Below are 14,942 nucleotides of genomic sequence, written 5' to 3' on the forward strand. Positions count from 1 at the left end.
ATATTTAGTGTACACCTTTAACGTTTTGTTAGACCATTATATTTACAAACAAAATATTTTAACTCCTGCAAAGGGATAAATACATAGATGTGTGCAGGGCCAGACTGGAAAATCAGATTGGCCCTGGAATTTTGTATAAACTGGCCCAGTCCGACCCCCCAACCGGCCCTGCCAACTTTAATTTAAATACATACACAAATCAAATGCAGGCAGATCAGCAGCCAATCTCTCCCCTAACAGTGTTGCAACTAACTTATTTGAGCTCTGTGTGATCGTGTTCACTGTGTGCCGACCCAAGTGGCCTATAGTTTACCTCCCTCCATGTATTGATATCCCCGACCCCTCCCCGCAGTGCTCTTAGAGAAGAGCGGCCGCCTCATTATGCAAACTCTAATAGCACTACAGGGAGGGGGGGCATATCCTGACAAGAAGGGAGGTGAGCTGGAGCCACGTGAGCCGGCACACAGGAAGCACGAGCACACAGAGCTCAAGTAGGTAAGTAGCCTCTGTGCGCTCAACAAGCTCAATGTGCTCCTTCAGCTGCTCACTGTCTGCCAATAGCCGGGCGGCCCACCGGGATTTGTGCCGGTATCCCAGCAGGCCAATCCGGCCCTGGATATGTGCCCCTGTGCCACTCATGTTAAGGATAAATCTTGTGAGTAAATAAGAAGTATACAATTGTGTGTTCCAATCACTTGTCATATTCACACGTGTAATAGAATGGAGCTGTTCCAGGAGTTTTTTTTATTTTTACACTATAACATTCGTGGAACCCAATGGTGCAACTAACTTGAAAGTCATTTAAAGTATGTATGGAAAATATTTACATTATAGAAGCAACAAACACAGAAATTATTCATTATACACTTAAGGAAGCTAAATCCAAAGTAACTTAATTGCAGTGTATTTAATACTTACACTGAGTAGGCTTAGGTGTAAAATTTAGAGTACTGGATGTTTCGTTTAGGGGATGTTTGACTTCAGGTTTCTTGATAGAAACATCATTCTGACTCACTGCTGAAAAAAATGAATATAGTGTACACCTTCAATATCTTGTTTGACTATTTTATTTCTAAACAAATTATTTTCTTTTACTATGTGCTTAACCCCTGCAAAGGGTTAAATACATAGACCTGTGCCCTTGTGCCACTCATGATGAGGATGGTGAGCAAATGAGAAACAAATATACATTGGTATGCTCCAATCACTGGACATCTCATCTGGAGTAGAACGAAGCTGATCCAGGAGTGCAACTTTTATTATGTGTTTACACTTTTGAAGGAAAAAAAAATAAAAACATTTTTTATACTATAATGTCCCTTTAAATGTAATTTGTATGAACTAACAGTGCTACTAATTTAAAAGTAATTTAAAGTACAAATAGAAAATATTTACATAATAACAGCTAGAAGCACAGAAATTATCAAAGGAACATTCTAGTCAAAATTTGCTTTGTTCTCTTGGTATTGAAAGCTAAACCTAGGTAGGCTCATATTCCAATGTCTAAGTCCTTGAAGGCCACCTCTTATTTTAATGCATTTGACAGTTTTTCACAGCTAGAAGCAATTAGTTCATGTGTGCCATATAGATGACACTGTGCTCACGCCCGTGCAGTTACTTATGAGAGGGCACTGATTGGCTAAAATGCAAGTCAATCAAAATAACTGAAATAAGGGGGCAGTCTGCACAGGTTTAGATACAAGGTAATCACAGAGGTAAAATGTGTATTAATATAACTGTGTTGGTTACGCAAAACTATGGAATGGGTAATAAAGGGATTATCTATCTTTTTAAACAATAAAAATCCTAGTCGATTGTCACTTTAAAGTGAATGTCAATTTAGACAAATCAGTGCCTGGTTTTTAATAATCCGATTAAAAAACTTAAATTATGCTTACCTGATAATTTTCTTTTCTTCTGATGAGGAGAATCCACAGCTGCATTCATTACTTTTGGGAATTCAGAACCTGGCCACCAGGAGGAGGCAAAGACACCCCAGCCAAAGGCTTAAATACCTCCCCCCACTTCCCTCATCCCCCAGTCATTCTGCCAAGGGAACAAGGAACAGTAGGAGAAATATCAGGGTGAAAAAAGGTGCCAGAAGAATACAAAAACAAAACAGCCGCCTTGTAACTATGTGGGCGGAGAGCTGTGGACTCTCCCCGTCAGAAGAAAAGAAAATTATCAGGTAAGCATAATTTAAATTAAACTTCTTAAATGGGGAGAGTCCACAGCTGCATTCATTACTTTTGGGAAAACAATACCCAAGCTACAGAGGACACTGAATGCAAAAAAGGGAGGGTAGACAAGGCGGCCCATTCAGAGGGCACCACAGCCTGAAATTACCCCAACACCTGACAAAAAAAACCAACTGCTTCACCAGAAACAGAAGAATAAAAACTGAAAAGACCAGGTAACTGCCCATCAGTTAAAACCAGCAAGGCCCTAGAGAGAGACAACTCAGAACCAGTAGATTCCATCGAGCAAAAAGCCTCCAAGGAGACAAGTCCCGCAGGCTCCAAGCCCATACTTAAACTTACCCCCGACCCGAGGGAAGGAGACCTCCACATACCCCCTGAAGGGAAGAGGAAGAAGAACTCAACAGAGATCTAAAGACCAACAAGCTAGGGTTAAAGGCACCCTAGCCGAACTCCAAACGCAAACAAAGGTTGCATCAGGACAAAAACGCATAGAGGGCTAACTCCAACCACTGAACAAAGAGAACGGGGAAAAAAAACCTACCCCAATCTGAATGGAAGTCCAAGGGATCATGTAACGTCCCAACCCTGGAGACCCAGAGAGAAAAGGTAGACCCCATCCCTCACACAGCGTGCAATCCGCACTATGAAAGAGCGACGGAGGGATAACCCCCCCCGGGAACCGCCTAAAAAGAGCACCATAAATCCTATCGTGCTCCAGATGAAGCCACAGGCTTCCCTCTGCAACAGAAGTCTAGAAGACTCCAGTCGTTAACACCAGCCAACGAAGCTAGGAACTACACCAGGAATCCCACAAAGGAAAAATTCCGAAGGAGAGCAGAAGCCCACTCCCTCCCAGGAAAACAAGGAAGTAAGAGAGCATCCAAAACAAGCAGAGAATGCCCTCTGCTGAGGAAGGAAACCCGGCAAAGCCCCTGAGTTAAGGAGGGATCACAAGATCTAAGAAAGACATGGGGTCCAGGCTCAACCAAACAGACGGACCTCTGACCCCCTCTCCGAGTGGCAATGTGACTGGCAATGTCCGAAAACAGGGAAATAAACCATTCCCCGGACCGCCCAAATTCTTAGTAAGGAAAAAGGAGGGGAGCTAAATTGAACGGTACCAATAGGAAGAGCAAAATCCACCATTTGCTAACAAGACTGTCATGTTAACCAACTAATCTATGACAGAACATAGGACGAGTTCGGATCCAGGACCTAGACACAGATCCTTACCCTACAAGAAGGGACACTCCCAGGCGAAAGAGAGACTACACTGAACCAACAGTGACGGCACAATACCAGAATTCAACCCTTCATGACGTCCTGCACGCAAGGCAGGAGGGACCCCTCTGAACTAGGTGGATACTGCGGTATGCCCAAATCTCCCTAAGGGGAGGAGAAAGCCAAATATAACCGCTCACCCGCCCTTAGGCATGGAGGGTGCGGTAGCAAACAGACAGCAAAGGCAATACCGATTGAAGAGGAAACATCCGGGTGCAACAGCCAGCCCAGTAGACAACAGATTGCGACTGCAATCTCACACTTGCTAGGCAGCTAAACTGCCCCTCCGGGTATTTCCAAGTCTCCGATAAGAGAAAAACAAAACCCCTTGAAAAGGCAAGTGGAATTCTCAGAACCGGAAGGACTGAACCACCCAAGACCCATCTAATAGATGCGGTCAGATATCCAAAACAAGTCCGGAAAACCAGACATCCAGAAAACGGAGCCGGCTACAAGGTAGTAACCCCTGAGGAACCATAGTGATACCTCATACGGAGAACCGGTATCCAAGGAGATGCAACCACGTCCACATCAAAAGGTCCCTGGACACTGGACGATCGCCAAGCATCCCTGAGACAGAAACCATATCTCCTAAAGGCTCAAGGGACAACACCCCAAAGTAAGATCTCAGAACTAAATAATCCAGCTTGAGAAGATAAAATAACTAACGATGAGCCTCACAATTCCTGCCTAGAGAAAGATTAAACCGAGACATCTTAGTAAGGGTAGCTCCAGGAAAAAACAGAGACAAAAGCATTCTCCAGAGCCCCAACATATGGGGGCAAAACGAGAAACAGTAGGAGGAAGAAAAAGGCAGTAAATGCCTGAATTTCATGAACAGATGACCCCCCTTCCAGCCCCAAGAGGGGAAAAAAGAAGCCTAGGACGTCTTGACAGCCTAAGGAAGAGTTCGTCATCAAGGCCTCAAAAAATACATCCAATAAGAATACCATAAAGGAGATAAAAATTGTCCCAACCTGGTACCCCAGATGTCGAAGGAATCATCTAAACCTCCAGTCCCATTGGGAATGGAAAATCCTAGCTCCGAGGCCAAGGACCTCCGGGAACCAACAGAAAGTAATATTTAACAGGATCCGCTTCAGGAACAGGACAATGAGGACTGAGCACAATTGCCCCATCCAAAAGAAGAAACGAGAACCAGCCTGATGTCTAAGAACAAAAAGGCCTTCTCTCCATGACTTAGCCCCGCAAGGGGCAAGTATTTTGTGAAAACTCATGGATGTTCCTCTCCACGGAAATCTTTAGTAAAGGCAAGAGCTTTATTCGATCCGAAGAGAACTAGAGTATAACAAACTCCACATCCGAGTGAGCAACTCACCACCCAACCCGGACAGCCAGATATACCGGCACCACGTGGGTGATATAGGCCTAAAAGACCAGAAAACAGCGCCCGACCAGGACCAGACTGCTACATAAAGGCATTAAGAACTGACCCAGGCCACAGAAAAATCGAAACCCTAACAGGAATCGACAAAAGGAACTATAGACATAACAATGTACTAACACCTTAACATGCAACTTCCGCAGAAGTGCTCAAGCGACCACAAAATCGCTAGTATCAAATTCCAGAAAAGAAATGTTTCCCACCGGAAAAATTATAACAGACATGAGCTTCTCGAAGAAAAAAAAAACATTCTGCTGGATCAAAGAAAAATAGGGCAGCACCTGCAGGTGAACGCCCAAGAAGAATGGGTACACTAACAGGACCAGCCAATCAGAGACCCCATACTCCAGATGCTCAGAACTGTAATAAGATACCCCAAAAGAAAGCAACTTGGAGACGACTTCATCCCCCCACGTCTAACCCAGCTTTCTGTCTGGTGCAGCAGACCGAGGATCCCTCAACCCATTAGGACTGGGATCCTCCAGCACCGCCAAAACATGTCGCAGTAGAACACGAAGGCGTGCCAGTCTATAACGAAAAGCAAAACTTACCTCCACCAGGGCAACTGATAACCCAGACCCAAGGATTGGGTCCCTAAAGTTTCAGAGGCAACCGCTTCCCCAGATGGCTGATCTGACCCAGACGATCCCATACCTGACGAGCCCTGGTTAACAGAACACGGACCGTATCTCATCAACACCTCCCTCTCAGGAAGGTGTAAAAGCGCCAACGCCATAGATATGGCCATGCGGAACCGTGCCGTAACCTCTGGAGGAAACAAGCCGCCTTCCGGAGAAGGGGTAACGACATTAGAGACACCTGCTTGTGTAGCTAGGGAAGGATCTAGGGCACGCACCACGCGGGATGTGGAATCCCCAGGGGCGGAAGTCTCGATGGACTCTAAGGTTCCTGTTGCGGGAAAAGAGAGCACTCTAAAGTGGCATTCGGAACATAACTGATGGGCATGGATTACCCGGGCCATCTCATACTCTTCGCAAGAAGAAGAATCTGAATCAGAGACATCCGTATCCAAAAAATCTGAATCCTCCATAGAAGAAGAAAAAATAAAAACGGCACCTTACACCCCCAACAACTGGGGAACTCACCACCTCCTGAGACCCAGACAACAAGCGAAACTGACTCTTCGTCGCCACGCGGTCAGAAATACGGAAATTAAGTACAGGACGTGACCATGCCTAGTCACAAGGTACACAGTGCAGGCCAGAAAAAGACGCGCCAAGGCCACAAGAGCCGCGCAGCCTGACAAAAAAGGCTGTTATGTTCCAATATAGCCATGAGCCCAAGCGTCACTACACATTAGCAGAAAGAATCACATAACAAACATGTTTAAAGTCCCCCCTATTCAATAATCCCCCTTAGGAGATATTAACCCTTGATTCCATAAAGATAAAGGAGTCCCACTGAGACCCTGACTTCTTCGTTCACATTACACTCACACATCAAAGTAAAATGAAACGATCTTACCAGAATCTACGCCGTGGAACAGGAACACGGCCCTGCAAGATAGTAGCCTCGCTTCTGACATGGACTTGAGAGAAGAAAGCAGGCAGTGAAACTCGTCAACGCTGATTGCTAAGGAGCTGTTAACATGAGTCGGGATGGTTTCGCAGAAAGACTCTCCCTGCATCTTCGGACTCTAACATTCATCCATGCTCTCACTGAGAGGCTGACAGGATTACTTAAAACTCCAGTCCATAAGAGACTATCTAAAATCTTCTGACACTTCTCTGCCAACCTCCTGTAACGAAAGGCAAAGAATGACTGGGGGATGAGGGAAGTGGGTGAGGTATTTAAGCCTTTGGCTGGGGTGTCTTTGTCTCTTCCTGGTGGCCAGGTTCTGAATTCCCAAAAGTAATGAATGCAGCTGTGGACTCTCCCCATTTAAGAAGAAAACAAGGGCACTTTAACTCATCAAAATTTACATTTCACTAGTTTTCTTCAAATACTTACCTTTTTAATCCTGACAGCCGCTGCATCGCTTCCTCCGCCCGTCGCAAGCCCTCTTCACGGGTCCAAAATGACGAATCCGGCTTCCTCCAATCACGGCGTTGCCTCAGGCCAAGATTTCCCCGGGTGGAAGCCGTGATTGGAGGAAGCCAAATTCATAATTTCTGACGTATGAAGAGGCTTCCAACCGACGGCCGGGTCAATCGCTAGAGCGGCTGTGAAGATTAAAAGGTAAGTATTTGAAGAAAAACAGAATTTATGCTTACCTGATAAATTACTTTCTCCAACGGTGTGTCCGGTCCACGGCGTCATCCTTACTTGTGGGATATTCTCTTCCCCAACAGGAAATGGCAAAGAGTCCCAGCAAAGCTGGTCACATGATCCCTCCTAGGCTCCGCCCACCCCAGTCATTCGACCGACGGACAGGAGGAAATATATATAGGAGAAACCATATGATACCGTGGTGACTGTAGTTAGAGAAAATAATTCATCAGACCTGATTAAAAAACCCGGGCGGGCCGTGGACCGGACACACCGTTGGAGAAAGTAATTTATCAGGTAAGCATAAATTCTGTTTTCTCCAACATTTGGTGTGTCCGGTCCACGGCGTCATCCTTACTTGTGGGAACCAATACCAAAGCTTTAGGACACGGATGAAGGGAGGGAGCAAATTAGGTCACCTAAACGGAAGGAACCACAGCTTGCAAAACCTTTCTCCCAAAAATAGCCTCCGAAGAAGCAAAAGTATCAAATTTGTAAAATTTGGCAAAGTGTGCAGTGAAGACCAAGTCGCTGCCTTACATATCTGGTCAACAGAAGCCTCGTTCTTGAAGGCCCATGTGGAAGCCACAGCCCTAGTGGAGTGAGCTGTGATTCTTTCAGGAGGCTGCCGTCCGGCAGTCTCATAAGCCAATCGGATAATGCTTTTAAGCCAAAAGGAAAGAGAGGTAGAAGTCGCTTTTTGACCTCTCCTTTTACCAGAATAAACAACAAACAAGGAAGATGTTTGTCTGAAATCTTTAGTAGCCTCTAAATAGAATTTTAGAGCACGGACTACGTCCAAATTGTGTAACAAACGTTCCTTCTTTGAAATTGGATTCGGACACAAAGAAGGTACAACTATCTCCTGGTTAATATTTTTGTTAGAAACAACTTTCGGAAGAAAACCAGGCTTAGTACGCAAAACCACCTTATCTGCATGGAACACCAGATAGGGCGGAGAACACTGCAGAGCAGATAACTCTGAAACTCTTCTAGCAGAAGAAATTGCAACTAAAAACAAAACTTTCCAAGATAGTAACTTAATATCTATGGAATGTAAAGGTTCAAACGGAACCCCTTGAAGAACTGAAAGAACTAGATTTAGACTCCAGGGAGGAGTCAAAGGTCTGTAAACAGGCTTGATCCTAACCAGAGCCTGAACAAATGCTTGAACATCTGGCACGGCTGCCAGTCTTTTGTGAAGTAAAACAGATAAAGCAGAGATCTGTCCCTTTAGAGAACTTGCAGATAATCCTTTCTCCAAACCTTCTTGTAGAAAGGATAGAATCTTAGGAATTTTTATCTTGTTCCATGGGAATCCTTTGGATTCACACCAACAGATATATTTTTTCCATATTTTATGGTAAATTTTTCTAGTTACAGGCTTTCTAGCCTGAATCAGAGTATCTATTACAGAATCTGAAAACCCACGCTTTGATAAAATCAAGCGTTCAATCTCCAAGCCGTCAGTTGGAGGGAAACCAGATTCGGATGTTCGAATGGACCCTGAACAAGAAGGTCCTGTCTCAAAGGTAGCTTCCATGGTGGAGCCGATGACATATTCACCAGGTCTGCATACCAAGTCCTGCGTGGCCACGCAGGAGCTATCAAGATCACCGAGGCCCTCTCCTGATTGATCCTGGCTACCAGCCTGGGAATGAGAGGAAACGGTGGGAATACATAAGCTAGGTTGAAGGTCCAAGGTGCTACTAGTGCATCTACTAGAGTCGCCTTGGGATCCCTGGATCTGGACCCGTAGCAAGGAACCTTGAAGTTCTGACGAGACGCCATCAGATCCATGTCTGGAATGCCCCATAACTGAGTTATTTGGGCAAAGATTTCCGGATGGAGTTCCCACTTCCCCGGATGGAATGTCTGACGACTCAGAAAATCCGCTTCCCAATTTTCCACTCCTGGGATGTGGATCGCAGACAAGTGGCAGGAGTGATCCTCCGCCCATTGAATTATCTTGCTCACTTCTTTCATCGCCAGGGAACTCCTTGTTCCCCCCTGATGATTGATATATGCAACGGTCGTCATGTTGTCTGATTGAAACCTTATGAATTTGGCCTTTGCTAGTTGAGGCCAAGCTCTGAGAGCATTGAATATCGCTCTCAGTTCCAGAATGTTTATCGGGAGAAGAGACTCTTCCCGAGACCATAGACCCTGAGCTTTCAGGGATTCCCAGACCGCGCCCCAGCCCACTAGACTGGTGTCAGTCGTGACAATGACCCACTCTGGTCTGCGGAAGCTCATTCCCTGTGACAGATTGTCCAGGGTCAGCCACCAACGGAGTGAATCTCTGGTCTTTTGGTCTACTTGAATCATCGGAGACAAGTCTGTATAATCCCCATTCCACTGTCTGAGCATGCACAGTTGTAATGGTCTTAGATGAATTCGTGCAAAAGGAACTATGTCCATTGTTGCAACCATCAATCCTATTACTTCCATGCACTGCGCTATGGAAGGACGAGGAACAGAATGAAGTACTTGACAAGAGCTTAGAAGTTTTGATTTTCTGACCTCTGTCAGAAAAATCCTCATTTCTAAGGAATCTATTATTGTTCCCAAGAAGGGAACTCTTGTTGACGGGGACAGAGAACTTTTTTCTTTGTTCACCTTCCATCCGTGAGATCTGAGAAAGGCTAGGACGATGTCCGTATGAGCCTTTGCTTTTGACAGGGACGACGCTTGAATTAGGATGTCGTCCAAGTAAGGTACTACTGCAATGCCCCTTGGTCTTAGAACCGCTAGAAGGGACCCTAGTACCTTTGTGAAAATCCTTGGAGCAGTGGCTAATCCGAATGGAAGTGCCACAAACTGGTAATGCTTGTCCAGAAAAGCGAACCTTAGGAACTGATGATGTTCCTTGTGGATAGGAATATGTAGGTACGCATTCTTTAAATCCACGGTAGTCATAAATTGACTTTCCTGGATGGTGGGTAGGATCGTTCGAATAGTTTCCATTTTGAACGATGGTACCCTGAGAAATTTGTTTAGGATCTTCAGATCCAAAATTGGTCTGAATGTTCCCTCTTTTTTGGGAACTATGAACAGATTGGAATAAAATCCCATTCCTTGTTCTCTTATTGGAACTGGATGTATCACTCCCATCTTTAACAGGTCTTCTACACAATGTAAGAATGCCTGTCTCTTTATTTGGTTTGAAGATAAGTGAGACCTGTGGAACCTTCCCCTTGGGGGTAGTTCCTTGAATTCCAGGAGATAACCTTGAGAAACTATTTCTAGTGCCCAAGGATCCTGAACATCTCTTGCCCAAGCCTGAGCAAACAGAGAGAGTCTGCCCCCCACTAGATCCGGTCCCGGATCGGGGGCTATCCCTTCATGCTGTTTTGGTAGCAGCGGTAGGCTTCTTGGCCTGCTTACCCTTGTTCCAGCCTTGCATTGGTTTCCAGGCTGGTTTGGGTTGTGAAGTATTACCCTCTTGCTTAGAGGATGCAGAATTAGAGGCTGGTCCGTTTCTGCGAAAGGGACGAAAATTAGGCTTATTTTTAGCCTTAAAAGACCTATCCTGTGGGAGGGCGTGGCCCTTTCCCCCAGTGATGTCTGAAATAATCTCTTTCAAATCTGGTCCAAATAATGTTTTACCTTTGAAAGGAATGTTAAGCAATTTTGTCTTGGAAGACACATCCGCTGACCAAGACTTTAGCCAAAGCGCTCTGCGCGCCACGATAGCAAACCCTGAATTTTTCGCTGCTAATCTAGCTAATTGCAAAGCGGCATCTAAAACAAAAGAGTTAGCCAATTTAAGTGCTTGAACTCTGTCCATAACCTCCTCATACGAAGATTCTTTACTGAGCGACTTTTCTAGTTCCTCGAACCAGAAACACGCTGCCGTAGTGACAGGAACAATGCATGAAATTGGTTGTAGAAGGTAACCTTGCTGTACAAAAATCTTCTTAAGCAAACCCTCTAATTTTTTATCCATAGGATCTTTGAAAGCACAACTATCTTCGATAGGAATAGTAGTGCGTTTGTTTAGAGTAGAAACCGCCCCCTCGACCTTGGGGACTGTCTGCCATAAGTCCTTTCTGGGGTCGACTATAGGAAATAATTTCTTAAATATAGGGGGGGGAACAAAAGGTATGCCGGGCTTTTCCCACTCTTTATTTACTATGTCCGCCACCCGCTTGGGTATAGGAAAAGCGTCGGGGGGCACCGGAACCTCTAGGAACTTGTCCATCTTACATAATTTCTCTGGAATGACCAAATTGTCACAATCATCCAGAGTAGATAACACCTCCTTAAGCAGTGTGCGGAGATGTTCTAATTTAAATTTAAATGTCACAACATCAGGTTCAGCTTGATGAGAAATTTTTCCTGAATCTGAGATTTCTCCATCAGACAAAACCTCCCTCATGGCCCCTTGAGATTGGTGTGAGGGTATGTCAGAACAGTTATCATCAGCGCCCTCTTGCTCTTCAGTGTTTAAAACAGAGCAATCGCGCTTTCTCTGATAAGTAGGCATTTTGGATAAAAGATTTGCTATGGAGTTATCCATTACAGCCGTTAATTGTTGCATGGTAATAAGTATTGGCGCACTAGATGTACTAGGGGCCTCCTGTGTGGGCAAAACTGGTGTAGACACAGTAGGGGATGATGTAGTATCATGTTTACTCCCCTCATTAGAGGAATCATCTTGGGCAATATCATTATCTGTGGCATTACTGTCCTTACTTTGTTTGGACACTATGGCACAATTATCACATAAATTTAAATGGGGAGACACATTGGCTTTCATACATATAGAACATAGCTTATCTGATGGTACAGACATGTTAAACAGGCTTAAACTTGTCAACAAAGCACAAAAAACGTTTTAAAATAAAACCGTTACTGTATCTTTAAATTTCAAACTGAAAACACTTTATTACTGAATATGTGAAAAAGTATGAAGGAATTGTTCAAAAATTACCAAAATTTCACCACAGTGTCTTAAAGCATTAAAAGTATTGCACACCAAATTTCAGAGCTTTTTAAATGTGACCCCTATACAGTCCCAGCTATATGCTTTGCTGAGACCCAACCAAGCCCAGAGGGGAATACGATACCAAATGATGCCTTCTAGAAGCTTTTTTAGTGATTCTTAGATCCTCACACATGCATCTGCATGCCTTGCTCTCCAAAAACAACTGCGCAGTAATGGCGCGAAAATGAGGCTCAGTCTATAACTAGAAAGGCCCCCAGACTAAAAAAGGTGTCCAACACAGTGCCTGCCGTTTTTTAAACGTTCCCCAAGATTATAATGCCAATTATTAGCTAGAATCTGCATAATATGCCCCAATAAAGCAATCGTTTTAGCCCATAAAAATGTCTACCAGTTTTTAAGCCCTTTTTTAAGCCCTTTATTCTTTTATGTTTGACTAAGAAAATGGCTTACCGGTCCCCATGAGGGGAAATGACAGCCTTCCAGCATTACATGGTCTTGTTAGAAATATGGCTAGTCAAACCTTAAGCAGAAAAGTCTGCTAACTGTTTCCCCCAACTGAAGTTACTTCATCTCAACAGTCCTGTGTGGAAACAGCAATCGATTTTAGTTACTGTCTGCTAAAATCATCTTCCTCTTACAAACAGAAATCTTCATCCTTTTCTGTTTCAGAGTAAATAGTACATACCAGCACTATTTTAAAATAACAAACACTTGATAGAAGAATAAAAACTACATTTAAACACCAAAAAACTCTTAACCATCTCCGTGGAGATGTTGCCTGTGCAACGGCAAAGAGAATGACTGGGGTGGGCAGAGCCTAGGAGGGATCATGTGACCAGCTTTGCTGGGACTCTTTGCCATTTCCTGTTGGGGAAGAGAATATCCCACAAGTAAGGATGACGCCGTGGACCGGACACACCAATGTTGGAGAAACGAGTGAAATGTAAATTTTGATGAATTAAAGTGCCCTTGTTTTTAATAGGATTATTCCAAACCAAGCAACGATTCATCTAAATTGACATTCACTTTCAATGACTTGATCATACTCTAAACTGTTGCTAATTCCAAAGTAATTACATTTTAGAAGAAACAAAGAAGCATATTTAATACTCACACTGAGTGGGCTTAGTTGTATAATTTACAGCACTGGATTTTTCGTTTAGGGAAAGGTTGACTAAACCAGTTGTAGGGGGAAAATCCATTTTAAATTCATTGTGCAATTGAGGATAACGATAACTGTTGTCTGCAGTTATTCCATATGTGTCATTTACTAGCGATTCTGTTATAGACATGTTGGTTCCAGTTTTTATAGAGGATACGTTGTAAGAGCTTTGACTTGGCTGGCCAGTAACTGTGAGCTTATTCACTGGATCATCTGATTTGAAAGGTGTAATCAGTGGGGTGCCGATAAAAACTGTAGCAGGCGTATTCACTGGGTTATGTGACCCTGCAAATCTACTATAGTGTTCAGTAGTGGGCAAATTTCTGACGGGAAAATGTATGGGTGTATAAGGTGTCAACGTGCTTTTCTGGGAAATTAATGGTGTAGCAGGCATATTCACTGGGTTATGTGACCCTGCAAAACTACTACAGTGTTCAGTAGTGGGCACATTTCTGACGGGAAAATTGATGGGTGTATAAGGTGCCAACGTGCTTTTCTGGGAACTGAATAGTGTTGTAGTGGAAACTTGTCCTGGCGTATCATCCTTTATTGTTTGAGGTAATCTGCAAAGTCTTTGAGTATTTTCATTCATCTGTATACCTGATTTAATAAAAGCATTTTCCTGGTCACTGGATGGGCATGGCGTTGATATATCACCTGAAGGTTTTGATGTATAAGATGTCAGTGGGTAAATTGTGAGAGTATTCACCAGTTTGTCAGGTTTAGTAAATATTGTTTCTGCTTGTGTGGTAAAGTTGTTAAATACCATCGTTTTCTCTGATGTGTCAGATTTTGTAGGTACTGTTGTTTTCACTGGTGTATTATATTTTGTAGATGCCACAGGTTTGATACATGTAGATGAGCTGTCAGTGTATAAAGATGTTATTGACGTAGGAGGTGGCACTGCATTCCCAGGACCTCGCAGTCCGGCTTCAACGGAAACATTTACTTTGGGTTGTCCATAATTTTCTGCAGATTTTACATTTAATAATTTTCCTGGTATGTTCTGATCACAGCTTTCTTCATCGCTATCATTATTTTCGTCCTGCTCACTTTCAGAAGTTGTACATTTCTTTCTCTCAGTAGCTACCGTCCCTTGACTGCTGGGTCCCTTAGTTGAAGAATGTCCTGAGAAATATAAACATTAATATTAATTAAAAAATATATCTATTTTATGGGGACTTCTATACATTTTTCTAAATTTTTTCCCTAAACAACACACATTTGGACAGCTGGTAAAATGAAAATCTGATAAATGTGAGTGTTTCATAATCAACAAACTTCACAAACAACTAACAGAAGATCAAAGGAAGCTGTCATTTTTATGTTTACCTATATCCATGTTTTTTACAAAAAGGTTAAACACATAGGAGTCGATCACAATCTATTGACTAAGGCCTTTTCAGCTCTTTCCCTGACCAAAAAGGTCAGTTTTCATTTCAACACTATCAAATGGCACATTATCACCTTTTCAGGCCTACAAAATTACATTTTCACCTTTTTCAGGCACACATAATCACATTTTCGGATCACATTAGAAAAGTCCTATTTTTAATACGTGGTCGAAATCTTCTCTGCTATCACAATCCATTTTTAAGAGACTTTCAACACCTTTTCAAGATCAGTTTTGCCTTTTCAAATTCAACAGCTAAAGGCACTTTATAAAGCTCTGAAATGACCTTTTGTACATCTTTGCAAGTATTCCAAGACTAT

General features: G+C 43.4%; 1 protein-coding gene and 1 pseudogene across 4 annotated transcripts in view; both read right to left on the minus strand.

Moving 5' to 3' along the window:
* Nucleotides 1-14,942, minus strand: part of LOC128664167 (uncharacterized) — a 335,114-nt gene that overhangs the window by 225,786 nt on the left and 94,386 nt on the right. For 3 of the 4 annotated variants that reach the window (XM_053718924.1, XM_053718927.1, XM_053718926.1), the window contains exons 4-5: nt 13,182-14,357; nt 919-1,017 (exon numbers count right to left, since the gene is read on the minus strand). In XM_053718924.1, coding sequence (XP_053574899.1) covers nt 919-1,017; nt 13,182-14,357 — 1,275 coding nt within the window. The remainder of the gene's footprint in view (nt 1-918; nt 1,018-13,181; nt 14,358-14,942) is intronic. The other variant, XM_053718925.1, reaches the window with a different exon arrangement.
* LOC128665328 (uncharacterized) lies at nt 4,684-4,790 on the minus strand (annotated as a pseudogene).

Source organism: Bombina bombina, chromosome 6 (genome assembly GCF_027579735.1).
Source record: "Bombina bombina isolate aBomBom1 chromosome 6, aBomBom1.pri, whole genome shotgun sequence".
In the NCBI taxonomy this organism is placed as follows: Eukaryota; Metazoa; Chordata; class Amphibia; order Anura; family Bombinatoridae; genus Bombina; species Bombina bombina.